The sequence below is a fragment of the Manduca sexta genome, chromosome 12 (genome assembly GCF_014839805.1).
Source record: "Manduca sexta isolate Smith_Timp_Sample1 chromosome 12, JHU_Msex_v1.0, whole genome shotgun sequence".
NCBI classification, from domain to species: domain Eukaryota; kingdom Metazoa; phylum Arthropoda; class Insecta; order Lepidoptera; family Sphingidae; genus Manduca; species Manduca sexta.
The window spans coordinates 4,081,008-4,106,755 of record NC_051126.1 but is presented as its reverse complement, the minus strand read 5'-3'; the positions used below and the strand labels follow the sequence as shown (position 1 = coordinate 4,106,755).

Genomic DNA, 25,748 nt, shown 5'->3' with positions numbered 1-25,748 from the left:
AATATACCTATTCGCGTAAACTGTAACCTTAAATGATGACATTTAAGAGATATCATTACCCTATTTGTGTATTGTAGAACAGCAGCACCAAAGATGAATTTTGTGCTTTTGGATAATTTTTTTACTATAATAAATAGGTACGATTTACAATTAACTGATGCGTCTGTTGCGCCGCAGTCGAGTTCGAGCACGGAGTCGGACAGCATCCCGTTCGCGAACGAGAACGCGGGCACGATAAAGCAGAACCGCGGTCAGATCGGCGCGCGGCCGCACACGGTGGACTACGGGCGCGGCGGCATCTCGCTCGCCCCGCTGGCGCCGCACGCGCCGCACGCCGCGCTCCCCCCGCGCGCCGACGCCAAGCCCGCGCACCTGGCCGAGCCCGGCGACAAGAGCAACGAGCCCGTCGACGTGCTCAACGACATCGGCAACATGCTCGCCAACCTCACCGACGAACTCGACGCCATGTTGGAGGAAGAGAAGCGCCAGGGCCTCGCCGATTCCTAAAATCGATTACGATCGATTCCGCGTGACACTATCGATGTTAGAATAATAAATTCCAAAGATCGTTTATCGGCATTGATTGAAATTGGGGCAGGGAACGGGTGGGTTTGCGTTTATTTTTTTAAAAGCAATAATATGACAGAAGCAATCGTTTTCGATAAGGCCATTCGCTTAGCAATCGATCGCTGACAGAATATCACGTCCTGCCACACGCTATCGACTTATTCCTAAAACTAAATAATACAAAATAATGATACATATAATAATATTATAGTTTTGTAGCGTTTTGTACCGGTGTAGTACATTTTTATACAATAATGGATGAAATAGTTTTAATTAGGAGACTTTAGTGAGCTGTGCGTTTGTTTCGCTGTTTGTACTAATTAGTTCCTTCGTTGTGTTACGTTTTAATTTTCCATTTGATATAATATTAGATCATAGACGGATCCAAAATGAACAGATGAAAAGTGGCTATTTTTGTAAATATTGTTTTTACTTAAATTATGTCATAGATAAAAATATTATACAGCCCAGTAGTTAGTTTTTCATGTACAATAAAATTGTAGATTACTCGTTCTTGCATTAGAAACCGAAGTTAGTTAGAATTTATACAAAATAATAGAGTTAGTGTGAAAATTTAGGTGTTAATGTACCATAGAGTATGTAATAAATTAGTTTTAGTCCTCATAGACCTTGTATGTTAACATTCTTGTACTGATTAGGGACATGACGTTTGATTCATCGACACATCTGCTTTCATCAATCATTGCCTTCGGAGCGCATCGACAATTGAAAAATTAAACATCTTCATAAAAGATTTTTAAATACCTCGGAAACTTACATGCGTTCATGCAAGTTTTATAATAGTTAAGAAAACCAAGTAAATATGAAATAATGCGATGTATTTATATTTTAGAAAAGCAGAATAGCAGTTGGAAATAGATCATACAGGCGGACGGCTATACACGTCATATGACTACACAATTATATTATAAAAATAAATGAAATTTCGGCTAACATTTGGGTGTTATTATTGATACCTCAATAATGTAACATTCTTTGTAATTGTAGAAAACTATTGAATAATAATATTAAATTTGTTTTATTTAATTCACAAAATTTTCGTAAATTTTTAATATAATAAATTGGAAAAAATTACGGATGCACTGTACAAAATCGTAATGGTAAATGAAAATTAATCCAAATAAAATTTTATATGAATTATATTTTTTTTTTTTTCATATTGTCGGTGCAGCATTCCAAGGGCGTTAATAATTTCTCGGGTCTTAAAGCTTATGCTACACAAATTGCTTACGATACACATAAAACGGCCAAAATGAACGGCGTTTATGCTGCAATGATCACTGGATAATGTTATGTAATTTCTAAGAACAATAATGTGCTAAGACCTCCCTTTTACTTTTAAGCAAGTCCATATAACGTGATATGTAGCGGCCATAATTAATAAACGTGTATTTGTTAATGCAGTGATGAGGCAAATGTATATTAGATTAGTTAACTCTTAAGACGTGTAATCACGTCTTACCAGAGATTATTTCTCTTCTTGGACGTGTATTTACGTCGTTGTAGGTATTGTGTTATGTTACATGAACATAAGTCCCTACTTAACAATACGTGGAGCTGCAAAGTAAGCTTAACATAAAATACCCTGATGCCTTTAATAAATGCATTTGATATTCTTTATTATTCCATTTTTACCCGTCACTGTATTTTCAATGAACATACCCCATAGTGTATCCCTATTATAAAAACACGAATGTATAGATAAAAAAAAACATAATAATAAATTGTAGCACATTAGCTTGATCCTGTAAATATTTAATACAGATCAATGTTCCATACTGTCTTCTTTGATAATCTTTGATAACTGCTCGTAATATTCTAGACATTTTGTATACCTACGTGATAATAAAATGTAAACTTGTATTTAATTTTATCTTCGGACTTGTCGTAGAGAATGTGAGTAATTAAAAAAAACGTTTATTGATAAATATTTGGGGATAATAATTTTGATCTTTAAATTCATATTTTGGGGTCTTTAATGATATTAAACTTACCCAAAATTTAGTTGCATGAAATAAGTAGGCATTTTACGCTAAAACTCCACCAATTACAATAGATAATTTAAAGAAAATTATACTCATACATTATTTAAATTCGGCACAATAAAGTCTTTATCCTATATTCCATTCTAAAACATTATCAGTTTTGAAATACACTCACATTCTGCACGAGATGTTTGGAGTATTTATAGCCGTCACTTGTTTCTCGTCAAAGGTGCTAGGCATGAAATAAAATGATATAATGATTTACGCAAAATATGTTTTAGTTAGCGTTCATTGTACTAGTCAAAATTATTTTGAGTGACGGCGTTTGTGACATGTTTAGTAATTTTATTCTATTCTGTAATAATTGTACCTAATTGTCATTAAAAGCAGCTTAACGACTTTTACTTATTTTATAGTTCAGTTCTTATTTGAATAAATATATTTGTAATATCTAATCTGAGTATTATTTTATAATAAATATTGCCAGGATTTATCCCATACCTGTAGGAGTAAGTAGAGGGGCGCAATCATTAGTAATCTGTTAAAGATTTCGTATATAATGTATTCGTCTTAAGCCATCGGCTTTTTATTAATTATACCTATATTGTCATTTTTAATATAACCACCTTAGAACCTTATTACGCAGAAAGGGAAACGAATTCTCGAGGAACTCTTGAACGATCCTATTACCATGGAAACAATGTGACGATGTCTACTAATTCATGAGATAACGATTCTAGTTTATTGGTCTCAGATAACGATTTCTTAAAGTGTAGACCATCTAGATTTATTTTCGTCTTGTGGTGTGATGGTGTGATAGAAAATACCATCGCAAAGGTATAAAATCTAATTTCGAATATATTATCTTCATAAGTATAATTCACATTGGAAACGCATCGCATTCCCTCCTGGTAATCGAATCTAAAACCTTATGATACACGGGAAATTTACTAACGCTTTACCGCCAGCAAAATGGCGAAACGAACTATCTGTATTTTTGGAAGCAATCTATTCGAAATTGGTTATTTAATAAAAATGTGAATGTGGATATTTTTTCATTTATTTCAAAATGAAAAGGCCAATAAAATTGTTGATTTTAAAGTATGTAAGTAATTATATATCTTTTTAAATTTCAGCCAACATAATTAGATAGACAATTTAATAAGGAATATTTTAATAATTTTCATTTTTCAAAAATATTTCAAATTGTTTTTTTAATTAAATTATTCGTCCATCTGCATAATTCTGGAGGTAACTCATACACTGTAAATGTATGGAACGAATACTCAAGGCTACTTGCTCGGATGAGGACCTTAAGTAGTAATGCTATGATATACGGTAAACCTTAGGTATAGTTTCAATGCAATAAAGTCACGTCGATAATAAACGAAATGTAGAATTTTCACAATTTTTTATTTAAGAATAATTTTAAATAAATATCCTTAAAATAAGAAATTAAATGTCCGGAATCCGATATATACAACTCACTAGTTACGATATTAAGTGAACATATCGCAAAATAAAAATCACTAGAACCAAAATCGCCAAGACGGTGGGAGTGTCATTATCTTCTTGCGGTGTATCCATGTGTTTCCAGCCTCCCATCTTCGTTCGCCTGTTTTTTCTCATCATATTTTGAAAAGTAACGTAAAGGAGACCAATAATACTGAATAATATAGTTAAAGCTCAACTTTGTTTGCCTTTTGCCAAGTGAGAATTTTCTTGCGTGGTTTCACTGAAAATAAATTTTCCATGTCGCCTATTGGTGCATCGTAATTGGAAAAATTATAGTAGCCAATCATAGGTCTGCTACTACGATCGATAAATGCATAGCTTTCACAGAGAACAGACCACCTATAGTGTTGTGTGCTAGCTCTCAGAGATCTGTTAACTAACTCCCATCTATTGCTTTGTAAGAAAATATATTAAAAATCTTTTAATACGAAACTACCATTTAATTATATCTGAGAAGAACAATTTAAATAGCGTGTTGTAATCATTTTGTTCACCTAAAACACCTAAAAGATGATTTGCAATTGATATAAAATTCCTTTAATCGATTGTTCATAGCGGCACAACACTATCCCCAGATTTTCCTGCTGTCATCTGTGAATTTCAGCTGCGCGATCGATATTACAAATTTAGAGTGAGAAGAGGTCAAATTTTATAGAGCCATTCATGGACGGTTTGCTTCCGTTGTGCATTTAGGAGTTTTATTCTAAAGTGAGAAAAATGGATTCAACTGGCGCGTATGGAGGCGGTAAGGCCGGCGGGGCATTCGACCCTCAGGCCTTCATACAAAGGCCTCCAGTAATTGTAAGGGCGGTTTGCTGGGTAAGTTACGTCGAATTCTAGAGCCCCAATATTATTACGGCCCTTTACAGCGCAAAACAACTTGCGCATTTGAACATTTTTACAAGTCATATCGGTTACGACTATTCTGACAAATTATTTTTTATATACGTAATTTTTGTACTAATTTGTTTACTAATAATGTCCGAATTACTAAAGTGAGCATAGCCAACGGAGTAATTTATACAAGAAAAAACAAAACAATGAAGTAATTATGTACTTAAATAAAAAATTTAAAAACAAAATTTCATAATTCTGCTAATATTATCTTGGGTTTAATATGAGTAAAGTAATTTATATTAGTACATATTTAGTCAAATAATTATAACCCCGCCTACACAAGCAAGAACATAATCCATTTACACATAGAATGCAAATACATACTATATGCAATGTACACATATATATATATATATATAGCTTAGCAACATTTCAATAGGTTGCTTTTGGTATGTATTTGTTAGCAATAAAAAAAATATTGACAAATAAATATAAATAATTAAACTATGTTATTAATTTTACTTTGTGGTAAACAGTAAATGGTCTTTGCTGGTGCGAAGATACAGAATTTATATTTTATTGTATAATTATCCTATTTTACATAGGTACAATAACATGTCCTAATTATTATTTCTAATCCACATTGCAGAGGGAGGTATGTCACTATGACTTTAAAATGCATGTGATTATAGTAAAGTGATATTATATATACATATATGCAGCTGTTTATCTAAAATTCAATTGTATATTTTGTTATAATATGTTATATTATTGGTGTTATTATTGAAACAAGGAAGAAATGAGTAGTTTAGTAGTTTTATTGATTTGCTATTTAAGTTGCAATGGCTACTTATTAATAATATTTGTAATGCAAATTTAGTAATTTTAAGAGATAATAACTGATTTAAATACAAATAAAAATAAATATTTTAGCTATATGAATCTTTCACCTAAGGTAATACTCAAAAAAGGATTAAGTTTTGATACTTATAGAAAGTATTATAGTAGATTTGTATTATATATAATTTTGCTTCCTTTTAACCTTACTCCACTTACTAATCTCATATACAGAATAGCAACATTTAAACAATATAATTATTGCACACTCATTTATTTTAATAATATTTTTTATTTTACTAAATATTGAAAATAAAACAGAAAAGATCTTGTTCATTTAATGTATTCCAGCCAACCAAAAGTTTGAGCCAGTTATAATATTTAACAAGGCTTTTTCACACAAGTTTCTTGAATATATACAGAGTAGCAATGTTTAGACCATATAACTTTAGTACACTAATTTATTTTAATGATTTTTTATTGGAGTAGATATTGGTAATAAAACAGAAAAGATCTTGTTCATTTAATTTATTCCAGCCAATCAAATATTGAACCAATTATAAAATTAACAAGGCTTTCTCATGCCAGTTTCTTGTATTTGGCTCAAAATAACTATTTATGCAAGATTTTTGTTATAGGAATAAATAAAAATCATGAAAGAAATATAATGCATTTGTATGCCATGACCTTTTTGTCCATACAGTGTGACTCATCCTTGGCTGTCTGTATTATCAGTGCATACATAAAATTAACAAACTTGTCTCTTATATGATATACTAGCTTTTGCCCGCGGCTCCGCCCGCGTTATAAAGTTTTTCAGGCTAAAGTTTTCCGTTATAAAAGTAGTAGTTTCCCGGGAGCCTATGTTCTTCCCAGGGTCTCAAACTGTCTCCATACCAAATTTCATCTTAATACGTTGGGTAGTTTTTGAGTTTAATACGTTCAGGCAGACAGATGCAGCGGGGGACTTTCTTCTATAATATATTTTTTAGAACTTTTTAAGTGAAACATTCCCGTCATACATCATTGTTGCATAACTTTAACCGTTTACGCAGCGCAGGCAACGGAAGCTCTCAAAACTCATAATTTTCCCCGTTTTTGCAACATGTTTCGTTACTGCTCCGCTCCTATTGGTCATAGCGATATATATAACTTTGAGCACTCCACAAACAAAGGACTATTCAACACAAAAATATTTTTTCAGTTCAAATCGGTAGTTCCTGAGATTAGACATTACTGCTCCGCACCTATTGAATATAGCGTGATGATATATAGCCTATAGCACTCCACGAACAAAGGGCTATCCAACGCAAAAAGAATTTTTCAGTTTGGACCGGTAGTTCCTGAGATTAGCCATTACTGCCCCGCTCCTATTGGGTATAGCGTGATGATATATAGCCTATAGCACTCCACGAACAAAGGGCTATCCAACGTAAAAAGATTTTTTCAGTTTGGACCGGTAGTTCCTGAGATTAGCCATTACTGCCCCGCTCCTATTGGGTATAGCGTGATGATATATAGCCTATAGCACTCCACGAACAAAGAGCTATCCAACGTAAAAAGAATTTTTCAATTTGGACCGGATTCCTGAGATTAGCGCGTTCAAACAAACAAACAAACAAACAAACTCTTCAGCTTTATATAATAGTATAGATTAGCTTCCTAATTTACAGATGTATTTCATTTGTATTTAGTTATATTTTAATTTCATTGTGCAAATGTTTGTTTTTCATTAACATTGGTATTAGGCATTTTGCACACAGATTTAGATGCCTTGTTACCCAGAATTATAGATAGCTAACTAATCTTTATGTCTAATTACCATTGTCTGCCCATATTAGTAGAGCTGACAATACCTGCGTCGAACATGCATCGTTAGTAACCTTTGAACACGATTTAATAGAGAAAACATGCTATCTAAACAAGCCTTGGGGTGATTTAACTATAGTCATAGTATAAAAACGTTCTCGTAATGTCGCTGAATATATGAGCTCTAAAACTCTCTCCGATATATTAATGGGAAAAATTGACGCTAATCTACGCGAAATAGATGTCAATATAAAAAGGAATCAAACAGATGAGATAGTATTTTTATCTACGCTAATACAATACCTATATCGTCGTGTTCCTACTATTTGCTTACGGAACGCTCTGTAATAGAACTTCATTGAATTTAACATCAATCTCGTCTATATTAAAGCCCTTGACATGTTATTGCAACGTGCATTGACTACAATTCTAGAACATTCGCGTGTTACTAATGTTTTAAACTGCGATATATGTATCTGATATTATGATCAAAATATATAACACGATCTGCAAAGAATACTCATCACGATAATGTTCTGTAATCTGTTGTGTTATGTCTGCCAGTTAACGACATACGAGATATATTCGCCTCATAAATAAATAGCGCTACATTTTGGGAACTGAAGAACTGTTTTTTATATTATTTGACCACAATGAGTTATGTATTAAAATATCCAATGTACCAGTCGTATTTTACAACGCCAGTACCTTTTTATAGACAGGCACGGCAGTGTCGATCTCCTGAAGTCTACTACACCCGATTGGTGTCCGGATTTTAACATATTTCCTTATTTACCTTTATCATTATCAGAGGTAGCTCTAGCTCATGTGCCGCCAGTGTGCAAGAAATTCCTTGGCGACCCCTAGGAGACAATTTAATCTTTAATAAATATGATAATATTAAATAAAAGTTATTGTGTAAAGTAAAAAAAGTAAAGCCTTAGTAAGGGCGCAGGTTGTTTGAGAGCGCCGGTGTCGCGAGCGACGTATGTCTATGAACGTGTAGCGAGCGACGCTCGGCGCCCTCTAACACACTGCACCCGTGTGCAGCGCACACCCTGCACTATAGATAAAGCCGCCTCTGATCATTATTGACCTTTTCCACAGTTATTCAGCGTGATCGTGATGGGCTGTATATCGGCCAAGGGCTGGCATACCACGGAAGATGGTAAAGAGCATTGCGTGTACAACGATGACACCAACGCTTGCAACTACGGCGTCGGCATCTCGGTGATAGCCTTCATCGCAGCCATCATTTTCATCGTCGGAGAATATCTGTTCGAGCAGATGTCCTCTGTGAAAACTAGGAAGCACTACGTATTGGCTGACATGGGATTCTCTGGTAAGTGGGTTTATGTAAGAACTGGTATGTGTTGTGTCTTTTAACTATGTGTTGAGGTTGGTTCGGACTGCACTATAGTACCTTTGCGCTGGTAACTTTGTAACTAAAAGTGTCTTAACACGGAATATTTTGTCGAGTTAATAAGTACAAACGCGTTTAGTTACTAAATTAAATGCTACTCGACTAAAACACAAGCGTAGTCCGAACCAGGCTTTAGTTAGAGTTTCAAGTGCTCAACTTCACGGTAAGCAGTGTCTTGGCTGTAGTCCTGCACTTGCAGTCAACGGACGGTCATAATGGGTAACCTTTTTTTCGTGAGAAAAACGCGCGTGTAATGGCTACTTCCCAACCCTGGGGTATAAGTGGAATGGTAGGGTTTGGTTTCAGCGGTCTTAAGGCCCAATGTCCACTCTTGGGAGTATAGCAATCCGAGTAAGCATTGGGCCGAGTCCCTCACCCTATGTACACCCTACAACGCCATACCAACCCAAGCCCACGGTGGCCTTCGTCGCTTACGGGACGGCCCGTGGATATCTTGTTGAACGAAGCTGCTCGGAGTATACTTGCTAACCCTCAGGTCCCTATATCGTTGGCAACGCAATAAAAAACGTTTTCTTTGTGTTAGAACTTAGATCCCTCGTGTGCGAGAATCTAATATACACCTTGTCTATTAAGAAAGAAAGTATTTCTAGTGAAAAACGTTTGAAATAACTCAAAGAGGTTCGATCACAATAGGCTGCCGACATAATGCTAATGTCTGGGCATCTCTTTATTAATACTCGTTAGTGGAACTCAATTTATGATCAGTATAGTATGTGTGATCAAGCATGTGTTGGGTTCGATGCATGAATGAATCCCTTTTAGCGCAATTTTGGCCATGGCGACCAATCTAAATTGAGATCAGTCAGATATGCAGGAGATATTATCGTTCACAAGTGTGTGCGCAATACACAGATGCACTCTCTGTTCCTTAACTCATAGTCCAGTGAGTCGGCAATCTGACATGTTCGGAGAGAGATTAGGCACAGGACAAACGGCTGTTTCTACTTTCCGAGACACGGGGATATCACACCGCCAATTTCCTGACTCTAAGCTGCGACTAAGTAATTTTTAAGATGAAAAAATCTCGTCACCGTTATTTTGGCCCCACCCGGGACTCGAACCCAGGACCTCAGCTCCGTAGTCGTATTGGTACCGCGTACCGACGTAGTCAGTCAACTCAGTCAGCTTTGATTCGCTACTCTATTAACATAATAGTATGTATATAGGTACATATTATATGAATTATGTATTACGATAATCGGTATTATCCAATTTATTATAAACATACTGTCCTTGATATTTTTGGCACTACCTGAACATTATCATGATAGGCAATGCACTCCTGTTGCCAGGCTCCCATACAATGTCCCTCAACACCTGGCATGGTGCCAGACGTATGAAAAAATACGGCATCTTGCCTTCGCCACACCCGTTACACAATACAGCCTGCCAGTTGACATTTGTACTGAATTTATGTAATGTACTCATAGGCCTATATCGCCTGTCAAAACTTATGGTATTATAAGTTTATTCGTACACTTTTCATATTAAACAATTGACAACGAATTAAACTTAAATCTTTCTAATCTAAACCTAATTAAAGGTGCTAATAAATGTAAAATTAAAAAACAATCTGTTTTTGTTATGTAAGCATAGGATAAAGGTGCTCATACCAGATTAAAGCCCAATATGATAACCATAAATGTATGCAAATGTATGAAAGCATGAACAATAATGAGCCCATGTTAGGAAACATGAGGGACACAATCAACAAGAACTAAATGGCAATTAGACATTAAAAGAACCTAAATAAAAAAAATAAATGGGAATTAGAGAGTGAATCAGATTTTTTTTGTCATATACTGGTTATAGTAAAAATGTTGCTATAACTGTATTGTGTTTGAGTATTAACGTCACCGCGCTGTAGTTGGATCATATCACTAAAAACCGTGGTAACAATTTTGCTAAAGCGTTTGGTGCTTCAAGTAGGTTTGCCTGAAGCACACACTCCCTTCTTCCCCCACCTGCCCTTTTCACAAAGGTTGACAACGTACGTACAATAATTACACTTTTATCGGGTGCCCGCTGTCGAGGGACGGCAATAGCCACTAGGTGACCCAATTTGTCACTAGCTACTTGCTAGCCTTTAGCTGTGTATAAAAACACTGCATCACATAGACGCCACCGAGATTACTTTTAGGGGGGTACATGGATAAATAGGTACTACAAAATAACATTAATTTTTTTTTTCAATTAAAAATCCTCCTGTTCTTTACATATGCTCAACCATAAAAAAACCTCTGTGGTCCATAGTTTCCATTGTCATTCAGCTATTTTTATTGTCATTTATTCCGGAGAGGGGGATGCATTTGCACCCCCTTGCACCCCGCTCCCGGCACCCATGCCGCATCATATTGTTATATTGGTATTTTTTTCACTAATTATGTATCCGAAATATCATCATCAGTCGCAAGATCTCAACTGCTGAACATGGGCCTTCCTCGAAGACTTCTAGATCAACCTATTGGAAGCGACTCGATATCCGAAATATAATGGAATAAAATAAATATATAAAGTACTAAGTGTTGTACGCGGCTTCGCCTGGTTGAAAGACTCTCTCTAAAAAACATCTCGAAAATACTGTAGTGATTTATAAATCGCGCCTTATGTGTGACACCAGCGCAATATATTTAAAATATCCTGTTATTTCCCACAGGAGCAAGTTTCCGGGATAAAAAGTAGTCTTTGTGACATACATTTCTAACATACATCCAAACATTTTCGCAACCTTTCGAATTTATAATATTAGTAAGATTCCAATCATTCAACTGCATCAGTAATGTTGTATAGATATATTGATTTATAAATTAAACCTTGAATGAAAAGCCTTTATACCTACTCTATACCTGCTTCGAAGAAATAGAAGTGGATCCAATACTTCCACATTTCGCCACGCTTATATGTGTTTAATCCGTCTTACAATATTCAAGCATTAACAGACTGGACAAAATCGACATAAAATCAAAAGTTTCTCGTAACAAATTGGATTTGAGGTCACACTAATTGACCCTATTAACGCGGCGATGGGTATCAGGTGCATTGTACACACGACGCCAAAGGTCAAATGCCGTAAAATACCTGGGCCAGATAATTTGATTGTACATTTAATGTTGGAGAGATTTTGGGTCATTTCTTTGTCAAAGAACGTGTAATATACCACATTGTATATTGGTTTTAAACAGGCCGGCATAATAGGGTACCGGACTCATTTTTGTTCTTTACTATTATCAAATATTTACATATTATAAATTATAACACAGAAAGAATTATTAAAATCCGGTAAAAAATCAACAAGTTATAAGTCTTTGAATTTCGGTGGAAAGGGTAATTTACAAGAAACAGAAAAGAGACGAAATACCCACATGTGACGTCATCGGGAATTACGACGCGTGCGAAAGAAAGAGATGAAGCGATATCCCCACATCGCGCCCACTTCTGTACATTATAATATTTTAAATATGAATTGCTCGCTCATTTTTTAACCAATTTTTATGCAGTTTTCGCAGCAGTGTTTCTTTTTCGTATTATTAACCATTACATATAGAATAATGTACAAAATCAAGCATAGGCCGGTCCCCTATTGTGTCGATTGGCGAATGATAAACATCAGTCAACACCATCTGGACCCCGTTCCACTTACCATCAGGTGCAGTGGGATCAATTTGCTGACCCCGTTTTAAAAAATATAAAATTCGTATACTCCTTTAGCACGTTACAGTACAAACTGATGTAAGTGTAGTCTATATAAAATACACCGTAAATGTTATAAAATTCCTGCACTATTGGAACGTTCTAATTCAGCATTACGTCCTAGATCAGCTGGTGTTTACAGCAAATTACATCAACCAATGGAATACGCCTTTCGCTATTCGACATTATAAAGCTGAAGAAATATTTTGCCAACCAACACCCATATTAATTACAGTGGCTAACTCTGCACCAATGTCGGATGCAATATTCTGTACCAACATTTGACGTCACGCTCTAACGGGTAGTTACACAACGTGGTTAAATGATATGCATATGATACTACTGAGTCTAGTGTAAAGAAGTGAAGTATGCTAGTGTTTGTACGAACTACGAAGTAATCTTTAAAACTATAAAACTAGTCTACCGATTCGAAAGGATCTTCCACTAATTGAAAATTTCATGGCTTATTGATATTGCCTATATTTTACTCAGACTGTTTATTTTTTCCCCAAAAAGACCTCCCGTTTGCGAAGACGTGTGCAAAAGCAAGTCGTTCATATTTTTCGGCCGAGGCCTTGAATAGGTCTAATAAAGCGCGAATGTAATGAAACCTCGCGACGGGGATTTTGCGTCTACTGCACATAAAAACATCCATCTGGCACGAGATGTTCTTCAATGCTTAATTAACCTTTTGTACCGTCTGCATAAATAAATGTTTGTATTTTTACAAAGATATTAAGGATGTTTAGCGGGATTTGCTTGTTTTTGAGTCATCAGTTTTGTAATCAAGGTCAGAGAGCCCTATTCCGACTATAGAGGCGAATCTGTATTTTTGCATTTACGGGAGTTTTATTCGAAGGACAGCTTCGATAGCCGATAAGTAAGAGAGTCATAAATTGCCTATACGGTCATTAAAACTGACCTTCGATTAGAACGCCCGTGATTGCAAAAAGACGGCTGTACTCTCGTAGAAGGAATACGGCCCTGACCTTAGCTGTTTTGATAATGGCTATCAGAGGTTTTAGGCTAAAAAAAATTCGAAAGGTATTTTGCCAATTAACAAATCAATAACCTATTGTTTATCTTAACTATTGTCTAAAGGACCTAACTGCAAATTAACCTCATTAATAGCTAAAACAATTAAATCAAGAACCATTGAACTGGTGTTTGAGCTAATTGATGATTAATTTTATGTCCAATTTGTTATTATTGGGTCATAGATAGTTAGTAGTTTATGCAATTGAGTTCAAAGGATTCTGATTACCAGGTCGAAGCGCGGACAATTGACAATCAATATAAGAATTTTTATCAGTCTACCAATACGCATTAGGCCGGCGTTCTGAACTAAGGCCTAGGCCCGTGCCCAGCAGTGGGACAGTATGTAATACAGGGCTGATATTATTATATACATTATTATTATAAGATTTTTACAAATAATGACATTACAGTCGTTATGTTGAAAACAATGGCGGATGAAAGTCAATTTTCTACTGCTAAAACAAGTAATCAAAAATGTAAGAGATCGTGATCAGTTTCAAATGGAACGTTAGTATTTTAAAATATCGATCTACATTCTTCAATGATATTCATGAATAAATGATCGGGCCGTAAGCAACTTTAGAACTGACCGGTGCTTACAGTTACTTTTCTCATACATAATATATTCATTTCTCACTGTCCAGTGCCCACGTATTGAATTCTTTCGGTGTTGATTATTGAAACATTGTCTTTCAATGGGGAAAGGCGAAATTTTCCAAAAGAACCCGAGGCAAAAGAAATTTCTTAGTTAACATATCGCGGCCAATTTAAAAAAAAAACAAAAACTAAGGCAAACATATTACATAAGTAAATCTAAAAGGGAAGGGAGAATCTAGTTATCTGTTTCTATGTACGCTTCGCCATGACTACGGGCCTTTTGCAAAAGGTAACTTAAAACTTCTTAAAAAACAAAATTTTATTCGGTGCATAATAGGAATTTAATTCTTCTTCATCCGTTTCATCCGTTTTGATTAAGAATTAAATTTTACCGGGCTATCTCAAAACGTTAGCCAAGACGTGCTGTTTACATCATCTGCAATATCTTTTGAAAAATAGTTTAAGGAGCTTTAGTGAAGCGGTGGTTAAAGAGGGGATTTACAGAAATTTAATTTACGTGAAAATTACTTTTCAAGCTCATCCATTCTTTAGCCTAGATATTGTGGTTGTGCATCCGATAGATAATATCGATGGTTGAATGGCTAATTGACTTAAGCGACATTTTTTTTTTCGAAATATTTTAACTAGGTTAAAAAAAACATAGAAAAATGTGCTGATTTTAAATATGTATGAAACTTATATAATAATAATAATATCAGCCCTGTATTATATACTTGCCCACTGCTGAGCACGGGCCTCTTTTACTACTGAGAGGGATTAGGCCTTAGTCCACCACGCTGGCCTAGTGCGGATAGGTAGACTTCACACACCTTCGAAATTCCTATAGAGAACTTCTCAGATGTGCAGGTTTCCTCACGATGTTTTCCCTCACCGTTAAAGCGAACGATAAATTCACAAAGAATACACACATGGTTTTAGAAAAGTCAGAGGTGTGTGCCCTTGGGATTTAAACGTGCGGACATTCGTCTTGGCAGTCCGTTCCACACCCAACTAGGCCATCGCCGCTTATCAATAAATAAAATAATAACTAGGTTTAGAAAAACTTTAACTAGGTTAAAAAATACATAGAAAAAGTGCTGATTTTAAATATGTAATATGTATGAAACTTAGTATCCCAAAAAAATGTCGCTCAATTCAATTAGCCTTTCAACCGTCGATATTATAGTCTTTTTTTCTTTTCCAAAATTTTTTAACAATCTATTTACTATCAATCATCTGTACATAAATTGCCAAAAGTCCACGGACTCTATTTTGTATTTTGTCAATTTTTGCAGTTCCTACTTTTTCCTTAACAATCCTAATAGCAAAATCTATAGTATATAGCTTTGTCTATCACCGAATCAGGTTGGGATAAGTGTTTACTAGTCCATTAACTTAGCAATAAACTGTTACTCATTGTCTGTCAATGAATACTTTTACGACTTATTTGTGCCAGTTTATTTCCGTCGTTTAATTGCTTTGATGCTATCGTGTGATTTGAGATAAAACTTCCCTTTGTGTGGAAAATATTTGTTCCAGAAGTACATTTCTTTAGCGACCGCCTTTTCGCTTCACGTATTCTTTACGTCTCTTATTTGGAATAGCTCGCTTTGTGTTGAAAAAGGTTTACACGTTGCTATTTCTTTTTGTTCGATTGACTTCCCTATTGCGGTTATGTTATCGGAAATTTAAAAAAAACTTATGTTTTCTCAGTGCATGCACATTGCTCCTTGATTAATAAACAAAGTTATGGTATAGTAAACCTACCACAGAGAATAAATAATGTAGTAAAAAACGGATTTGTCATAGTTTTGGCTTGAGGAGCAGAATGGATATATTGTCGAATTTGAGGGGTTTTGATTTTGTATGTTTATTTACACAAAATTAATCATTACGTTTGGAAGTAGGTTATCCTGCTGATCGTAATCGTGCAGAATTACTGACCCTTTGAATAGTGCCATCTTGCGGCACACGTTAGAACTACTTTTTCGTTTTAAGCGACGCGCGTGACGTGCACTCTACGAATGCAAAGTTAATAATGGGTTTACGTCAGATACCAAGTCATATAATACCATCTATCTGCCGGTCTGAATGCAATAAACTCAAAAATTACCTAACGGATTTCGATGAAATTTGGTATGGAGATAGTTTAAGACCCTGTAAAGAACACAGCATATAGCAAGACTTTTATGCTGGAAAAACTTTATACGCGTGTGGTGCCGCGAGCAATAGCTAGTTAAGATATAAAATTTGTAATCACATTTTACTACGCATGAAGTTAAAATTACATCCGAATACAGGAAATTGCGCGATTGCTCAACGTTGTTACTAACGATATTGCAAAGTAAATTCAAAATATCCGGCATTCGTCGTTGCAATGTGTATTTTTTTTTTCTATTTACATTATAAAATATAATATCAGTCTTGTATTATATACTGTCCCACTACTGGACACGGGCCTCCTCTACTACTGAGAGGGATTAGGCGTTAGTCTACCATGTTGGCCTAGTGCGGCTTGGTAGACTTCACACACCCTCAAAATTCCTATAGAGAATTTCTCAGATTTGCAGGTTTCCTCACGATGTTTTCCTTCATCGTTAAAGTAACCGATAATTCACAAAGAATACACCCACACCACACCCAACTAGACTGTCGCCGTTTCTATTTACATTAGAATAAAATAATTCATTTTAAAAGGCCTTAGGCCCAGGCAACTAGCAGTACAAACAACTCGTGTCCTTGTTCTTCTACCCTTTTTGATCTTTGTTAATTAATTCCTTTTTAGTTTGGACAACTTTAAGGCAAAATCATTTCGGACGGTAGCCTCGGGCGACTGTGTTCCGAGCCAATCTCGGCTTCAAGTCGTAATAACTTATTCATTCTTTTATTCTGTTTAAAAACTCCTTAGAGAATAAGAATTTGTCAAAAAAATCTTTTAAAAAAATACTGATAATCTATTTGAGTAAATTGCATATGGGGAAAGGTGTTTGTATATTATTCTGTCTATTGTGGCAGGCGATAATGGAGAAACCCATTGAAGTTATCTTATGAAGATATTTTATCGGACGATGGATTGCTTTTTAAGGAAAATAGAGAGGTTCCTTTGAGATTTTTATTTCGAGGAAGTACTTCCTTTTCTAAACATTCTCACCTCCGTCATTATACCCGAAGGGATAAACAGAGTTGCAACCAGAGCACCCACTTGTCGTTATGTGTGTTTCGTCCCATGACTTGATTGAGACGAGCCTATCGTCATATCGAGCACAATTTCCAGACTCCTGGCTGTTTAACCTTCTCTTTTTAGTAATAAATTAACCTATAAATGTCATGTGATGTCGTATGAAAATCTTTGCGGGAGTCCTATGTTTAGCAGTTTTATGTGGTACTTTATGTGGGTGATGATTATGTCATGTGATTTGTTGCAGCGTTCTGGGCGTTCCTGTACTTCGTCGGTTTCTGCTACCTGTCGAACGCGTGGGGCAAGACGGACAAGCCGCCGGTCGGCACTGCGAACAACATGCAGGGCGCCATCGCTTTCTGCTTCTTCTCTATATTCGCTTGGGTGAGTATATGTAACCGACTTGAACCTCTCCGGAGGCAATTCATGTGCGCTCGGTCTTTTGTCACGGCCCTAGGCATACATTCCCGTATACCTCATGCTTGTAACTACACATTGAGGCCTATGAGTGCTCGCGAACATTTCCTGGTCTTCTCCCCTTCGCCCAACCAAAGAAGGTTCCTTTTCCTTCCCCCACATATCCCTTCCCATCTTTCCGTCAGGACCCTGCAGTCGTTAAGCCGTGGGATTAGAGTATCTTATTCGCTGTTTATCCCCAGGACTGATTGCGGGGTTCGATAATAAAAAAAAGGTTCCCTTAACATGTTCAGAAAAATCTTTGTTTCAATTTACGTTTTATGTATTGAAATGTTGCAGATTCTTTAGGTGTATGTGATATATTGCGTGTATCAAAGTCAGTTCTTCCATCAAAGTTTATGATACAGTTGTATTATAATTGATCTATTTTCCTGCCTCATTATAAAGAGACAATATCTGAAGGATTGTAAAAATTACATTGACATTAATTTTATTGAATATAGAAATTTATTTTATTAAAATATTACTTTTTCAAAAGATTGTTAATATATTTTGTTTTAAAATACCATATGTATCGTTTATACTTTTACATTTCGTTCATACAAGCAAATTATGAGAAGGTTTATAGTTTAAGTAAAGCGGTTGATAAGATAAAGGAAAATCATTATGTTAACAGTTACCGTGCGGCCTTGACTGTCATTGGTCCATATATTTTGTGTAACTTGCTAAATGTGTTGCTTAAAATAACTCGCAAGTTTGATTTAATTTACGTAACAAAAATGTAAAATTAAAAAATACATTTCTCTGTATGAGCATTTAAATCACAATTAAGATAATTAATTTTATTTTAAAAAGAATTTATTTCATATGATTATTATATATTTATGGTTTTAATTATATGTAATGGAATGATTGCTTAATGATATTAAAAAAATATTTTAGACTTTTCAGGCACCTATAATAGCCGGCAAACATCTTGAGCACGCTACTACGCACAAATTCCTGTACCACTCAGTAGTATGGTTAATATGTTTGCCGGCTATTATACCAAACAAACAAAAAAAAATCTATCGCATTGAGAACCTCCTCCTTTTTTGAAGTCGGTTGATAAAAGAATTGTCACATTTTGCAACACATGTGCTAGGCTGTATGGCTGAGAGCCTTTGCCTTCTCCTATCTTTTCTATTTCTATTCAATAAACAAAAACCGAGTACCGTCATCTGTATTTTTTTTTTATGTCACAAACGAAAGATAACTTGTTTTAAATCTACGTTTCGATTGTTTTAAACACACTTTAGAAGGGTAGGAATAAATCCAAAAATACATAAGTGCATTTAAATGAGAAATAAAATAAACATCCATATGACATCATATTTCATGTCAATAAGGTCGAGTTTTGCGTGTTTCGCGTAAATGTCATGTTTCCCGGGCAACATCAAGACTCCCCAGGGCAGGAGTAAATCAAACCAAAAAAAACACCACGTGGTGTGTGCAGGTGGCGTGCGCGTTCTTCGCGTTCCAGCGGTTCCGTATGGGCGCGGAGGCGGCGTTCGCGCCTGCGTACGAGGTGGAGGGCGCGGCCGCCGCGTCGCCCGGCGCCTTCGTGGCGTACCCCGGCGCGCCCGACCCCATGCCCGTCTACAGCGACCCGCCCTTCTCGCAGACCACCACCGGTCAGTACTCATACCCTCTTTCTTATTCATAGACGTTTTTTATTGAGATACTAGTGGACCCGACAGACGTTGTCCCGTCTTAACTATGAATTTGCAGCGCGCATTATGACATTCGCTGACAGTTATTTCAAACAATTGACAGTTGTATAAAGTTAATATTTTCGTTAAGTTTTTTTAAATTTTCTAACTTACCGCGCAATTTTTTGAATTTTTTCTTTCATAAGAGCTTTCTCCTGACAATAAGCACAACAAAAAAAAAAGTGAAATCGGTCCAGCCGTTCACGCGTGATGGCGTGACCAAGAAAAATAGGGATTCATTTTTATATATATAGATACCAATATTATTATTGAGTGGAACGGACTGCGGAGACGAATGTCCGCAGGTTCAAAAGAAACGGGCACACACCTCTGAGTTGTCTAAAAAAATTATGTGTGTATTCTTGTTGTGAATTAACGCTTGCTTAACTGTTTGTGAGTCGTTAAAAATGTCTTGCTTTTTAAAGGAGTTAGTAACTGTAATTAAATAATGCCTCACTTAAGAATATTTTTAGTAGCGTTAATTATACTGAAAAGTAATGAATTTATATTAAAAATAATTTGTAATCATCTAAGATAAAACATCGACTTTAATTGAACAAAAAATATTTTTCACTAAATGCATATTTATAATCATCGATTAATCATATTAATTCAATTTTATTTGTATTTCCAGGAAACATCGACTACACAGCTCCGACCTACTAAGTTATATGCAATACGTTTTTCAATTAAATATTTTTGTTGCATAACGCCATTAGCCCCGTAAGTGAACAACTCGAAATGTCTATGATAATCTCTATGGTACGTGTAGACGGAAACCGCAATATTACCGCTTTGTCGTATACTTTGAAGACATATATTTTTTAGTAGTATACGTATGTTAGTTGTCCAAATATAATTTATTTTTTGACTGCAACACGTGATTTTGTTGTACATTTATTTAAAAAAAAAAAAATAATCTACATAGGTACTTAGTTCAAGCTTCGATGTTAATAATTAGTATGGATAATGTACATCGTGTATGACTAAGTGTGAAACATTGTATGTAACTGTCTTGTACGTGGTACATACAGTATCGCTTCACAGTACCTGCTTGTAGGTAATATAATCGAACAATATTCCCAATATTGTAATGTAATTAATGTGTGTATATAAAAAAAATAATAAAAAAAAATAATTATATAACCAAAGTGAATCATGTAAACGTGCTATATTTTTCGCGCTGAAATATTGTGCCATCTATCGGGCTTTATATGAACTAAAATATAATATGTTGTCGCCATATTTCCAACCCAAATTCTCGTACGTCATCGTAGATTGTGTGTAAGATAATAAATTATAATCGAAAGCAATTTATAAATCGGTGTGATCGTTCAAATCCGAAATATCGATTCTAGAATCTCGATTATTATTTTGTGGAGTGTTGGTACTTAATGGCAATGTTCGGCAAAAATGTAACGGATATTATACTATACGAAATAATATGTTGAAAAAAAGACGAAAATCATGATATTTGTATATAAATATGAGTCTCAGGTCGATTAAAAAAAACGATAATCTCATAATCGATATTTATACTTTAGATGTAAGAATCTCAAATTATCGTTTTAACGATCACATCGCATCGTGTATTCAAGCTTGACAAAAGTAAATTATCTCTTATAATATTAGGGTTATATTAGGCATGTAATTTTTAAAACAGCATATCGATATTTTGTGTTTAAGATATAAGTTTGTGACATCACTATAATGTATGCGTATATTGAATTAGTTGTTTATCACATATATGCTTTAGCGTAATATGCTGTTTATATATGGGGCTCTATTTTTCTAATGTCACTAGGCTGTGAGTTATATAATGGTCGGCATAGTCAGAATGTAGCCGCCAATTTGAAATAATTTCCACTTAAACTTGGACCATTGGCCGTTGCAATAGAGGCGAGATTACTCTAAAAGATTAAAGATCTATTTAAAAAAAATTGTCCACAAGTAAAAAAGAGCCCCCGTCAAGTGATACTTAACAAAATGATCTGTAAAGTTCAGTATTATATTAGTAAATGTATTACTTAATCGCTTCATCCGCGAGATATAGTATTTTTTTAAAAACCTATATTTAAATACTAGTTGAGACGTATTTATTAATTGTATTAATAAATTGTAATGGTTTGAGATACATTTTTATTGCTAATACCATTTTTAATTTCATAATGCGATGACAAATGTAATTAAATAATCAAATATTTTTAGAAAGAATTATGCTTCAATGTTTGATTCAGGGTATAATTTTTCGGCTTATATAATAAAATGCTATAATATATAATAATAGACAAACGAGATCTTTATTTTGTTATATTAAAATCTGACCAAATGTAGTGATAAAAATGTGTCTCTGTAGGAATTCGCTTAGGCCGTCAGCTTGCTAGTAAATTCATAAGTTATGAATCCATGGCGTATATGTGGAAAAAATTTGAAGCTGATACATTATTCGGATATGATTTTTTTTTAAGATCTGTTCAAAATAGTAGAAATTACGTTTTGTGATGTGGCTACGATTAACAGCACAACACATAGGCTTATAATTTATTAGCAAGCACTTAGTTCGTTATCACTTCCATAGCTTGCACTGTAATTTGTAAAGAATTCTTAGCAATAAATGTACACGATATTAAAATGTATTTGGATGTACTATTTTCTCATTAAGTATAATTTTCACATTTATTGTTGGCAACACTGCGCTGGTCGTTTCAAAGCTTCCATTACGAGAATGGAGTACATCTGAATAAACTGTAAAATCATATCAGTTGTGTAAGGGCGGGAATTTCGAAAATGTTCTAGAAAAATATAAAGGCGTAATTGAAGTTACCACGATTTCTACCGCCATCACGTAATGCACACTATTTGGTATGTTTAGTTTGTTAATAATAAACCTACCACTTGTTAAATAAAGGACAGCAAAATGTTTGGTAGATTTTGTAGTTCAAAATGGTAGAAATTTAATAGCTAAGAGTAATTCATCCCAAAGTTTGGATTTCTCAGTTTAGAATTATACTTTTGGTGTTCGTAGGTGTTATGCGAAAGAGAACTAATAAGTCGATACTGTTCCCTCGATGTGCGATATACGCCTAAAGCTGCTGTCAGGTTTCTCAATATTTCAAACTGCACTAGAACATCTGTCGGGTTAATCAACTATACAATATTTCTGGGGGGCAGATATAAGACTTAAGACCCAAATATTGTATATTATATTATCGATTAACGTGGAGACCTAAGTAAACGTCGCTGAAAACAACTACATCCGGCGCGCCTGGGTAGTTAAGAGCTACCTTGCATTTACAGTCGATAAAATCTTCATTTCTGACTATCCCTCTACTTCTAGGCCGTATGGTGAACTTAAATTATAAGCCTTAGTTGTGTATAAACACCGACATCACCCGACAAACTAGAGATTTCAATAAACTATCCCAATCCTAATCTTCGATTCCATGATGAACCAATCAAAATACATCATTTGAAGGTTATTAAAAAAACTGAATTCTGATTGGTCCTTTTCGCCATCGATTAGGGTCGCTTATTGAAATCGGTAGGTGCACTTGACAGCATGCAGTATGAACCAGTCTTGGACACCATGCCCTTAGCATACATGTATGATGAAACATTGTACTGTTCATAACTTGCTAACGATTGTAAACAAATTTGTCTGTACACTAATTTTACTGTAACGTAGTACATTAATATCTAGATGTAGATAACGTAACGCTATGTTGTTAGGTTGAGTCTGTTCTGATGATAATAATACTTGTTTACGTTTTCTGCGCAGGCGTTTGGAATACAATAATGAATTATTCCATAAAATATGTAATTTTTAAGGCACTCCTAGAAATGTAATAAAATCATATTTGTTGTGTTAACTTCGCGCGTCGTGTAAAAACGTCTTAATAGACTTTAATTCAAGCTGAATTATTGTCTTAGTGTAATTCTAATAAACTTAAATAATGTAGGCGCAACATATTACGAGTGATAAGATAATAATTTAAAAAACATTTTAATATTTTCTCGTAAATGCACCCGAAAATAAAATCATAATAAGATACCTAAGCACACAATTATAAAATTTACCAACCGCCTGCGTTCGAAACTAAAACTGTTCTAAATAATATATTGTAATAAGTGTTGAATATTAAAGCTAAAGTCGTTCAGTGTTTGGTGAAATACTTAATGTTAAGGATGTATATGCGGTTGAATATTATTTTCCACGTGATTGCGTATTCCAAACGTGTTTTATAACCATAGTAATTAGAGAATAGGATTCAAAATGGTGGCTCGGTTGGTGTTGTCAACTGAAAAAAAATGGCGGGAATTTTTTTTTTTTTTACCTATATGCAGTCATCAAGAACTCTATGAAGCATATTCCGAAAAGAGTGTGATATTTTAATTTAAAAATTCATAAAACAGATGCTTGGCGCCATTTTGATTCCTTTTCTTAATTACTCTAGTTATAATGACACTATGTTAGTTACCAAAGTAAGCTGTGAGGGTACAGGAATTAATTAGCAGAATCCTCAGTCTACACAGAAGAATAATATGGAAAATAAAACTAAGATATTTATATTCCCACATTTCAACAACAAAGCCCTTAAAGTAACAGTTTTACTATTGTACTTCATGCGGTCAATAAGATTACTGGAAGGCCATATCCCTTCCCCAATCTTCCTTTTCCCTAATGGTTGACAATCCACCGGGTCGTTATTACAGGTGTTTGTGAAAGGTAGTTATAAATTACTATACTTCTCGTTTGCTCTGCTATAAAAATCTTATGAAAGGACACAAGATAATTCTCTAATTAATTTCTGTATCCAACGAATGAATAAAAGACGATTGTTTATGGTATTATTTTATGTTGATTTTGCGATATTGTTGTTGAGCCCTACATTACAAATATAGTTATGGCATGTCACAGGAACTTAAACTATACCTGAGTAACATTAAAAAATATCTTGGTAATATAATGAAGCCAGCATCAAGTATACACAATAAAACCCCTCCTGAACTGAATCTTCTAACTAATCAAAATACCACACAATGTGACCAAAATGGCTTTTTGTTCGCCTACTTCATATTACGTTATGGATGGAAATAACATAGCCCTAATGATTATTTCCTTGCACTTCACTGCGTATCCGTTGCACCTCATCAGCTCAGTGCAGTAGCGTGCAGTGATTTATAGTGCAAAATGCAATCCCCTTAGAAAAAAAGAAAAACATGATGCGAAAGCCCTTGTCGCTTTATTGTGATTGGTCGATAGACGAACACGTGACTCACGCGCTGGTCTTTCAGCCAATCACAATTAAACGACACGGACCTTCGTATCGTGTTTGCTACGTCACATGCTAGGGTCGTAGGGTAGTTTTGCTCGTAATCCACAGTGGCGGCGTGACCATCAGGCATGCAACTTGCTCTTCAATAGGTTGGCAGTATAAAGATATATTCATGTCGCACATTATTCCTAATATATGACTTTCAAATCAAATTCGAAACATAAAACTCAACTATATCTACACTTTAATAAAAAATTTCACATTATCATTTGTGCAATATTTAGTCGACACAAATTGTGACCTAATTTCTCTAGATAACATTAGTCACGCATGCGCGGAACGCGATAGCTTATCGGATTTATCGCTTAGTTTTTTGTGATCCAGACACTTTGGATAACAAAGTATGCCGACGTTATTTGTGGATGTTTGCAAATCTTGATGCATGCCTTATTTTCTTAGAAATTTTATTTATTTTAGGGTAACAGTAATAAATGAATTTACTGATTGGTTATGACAAATACTTGTATTGAATACACATTCAATGGTGTATTGAATACTCATGCACCTTTGGGAAATATCCTTATATTAGAATGTCTTATGAAAAAAAAAAAACATTTCAAAGCGTTGCTAAAATATTGGTGCGGATGTACCTATCCTTCAACGCACAAATATCAAAGCATGTCATAACTATATTTGTATATAATTCTCATTCGATGTGTTATAAGTGTTTGATAAATGTGCAAATGACATTATGGTAAATAAAAAATAATTGGAACAATAAATGTG

At 34.8% G+C, this 25,748-nt stretch overlaps 2 protein-coding genes across 4 annotated transcripts in view; both read left to right on the top strand.

The window, feature by feature from the left end:
* Positions 1 to 3,028, top strand: part of LOC115442790 (caskin-2) — a 219,600-nt gene extending 216,572 nt beyond the window's left edge. For all 3 annotated transcript variants that reach the window (XM_037437973.1, XM_037437974.1, XM_037437972.1), the window contains one exon: positions 178 to 3,028. In XM_037437973.1, the coding sequence (XP_037293870.1) occupies positions 178 to 507 (330 nt within the window). In that variant the 3' untranslated portion in view covers positions 508 to 3,028. The remainder of the gene's footprint in view (positions 1 to 177) is intronic.
* Positions 3,029 to 4,656: 1,628 nt separating this feature from the next.
* LOC115442774 (synaptogyrin) lies at positions 4,657 to 25,748 on the top strand. Its single transcript, XM_030167924.2, has 5 exons — positions 4,657 to 4,907; positions 8,679 to 8,913; positions 17,766 to 17,902; positions 19,431 to 19,608; positions 20,321 to 25,748. The coding sequence occupies exons 1-5, from the start codon at positions 4,806 to 4,808 to the stop codon at positions 20,350 to 20,352; spliced, it is 684 nt and encodes a 227-aa protein (XP_030023784.1). The 5' UTR covers positions 4,657 to 4,805; the 3' UTR covers positions 20,353 to 25,748.

Excerpts from the sequence above, each read along its gene's own strand:
- LOC115442774 (XM_030167924.2), top strand. The coding sequence starts at position 4,806 with ATGGATTCAACTGGCGCGTATGGAGGCGGTAAGGCCGGCGGGGCATTC. Across the intron at positions 17,903-19,430 it reads TCTTCTCTATATTCGCTTGG|GTGGCGTGCGCGTTCTTCGC; the intron begins GTGAGTATATGT and ends TGGTGTGTGCAG. Across the intron at positions 19,609-20,320 it reads CTTCTCGCAGACCACCACCG|GAAACATCGACTACACAGCT; the intron begins GTCAGTACTCAT and ends TTGTATTTCCAG.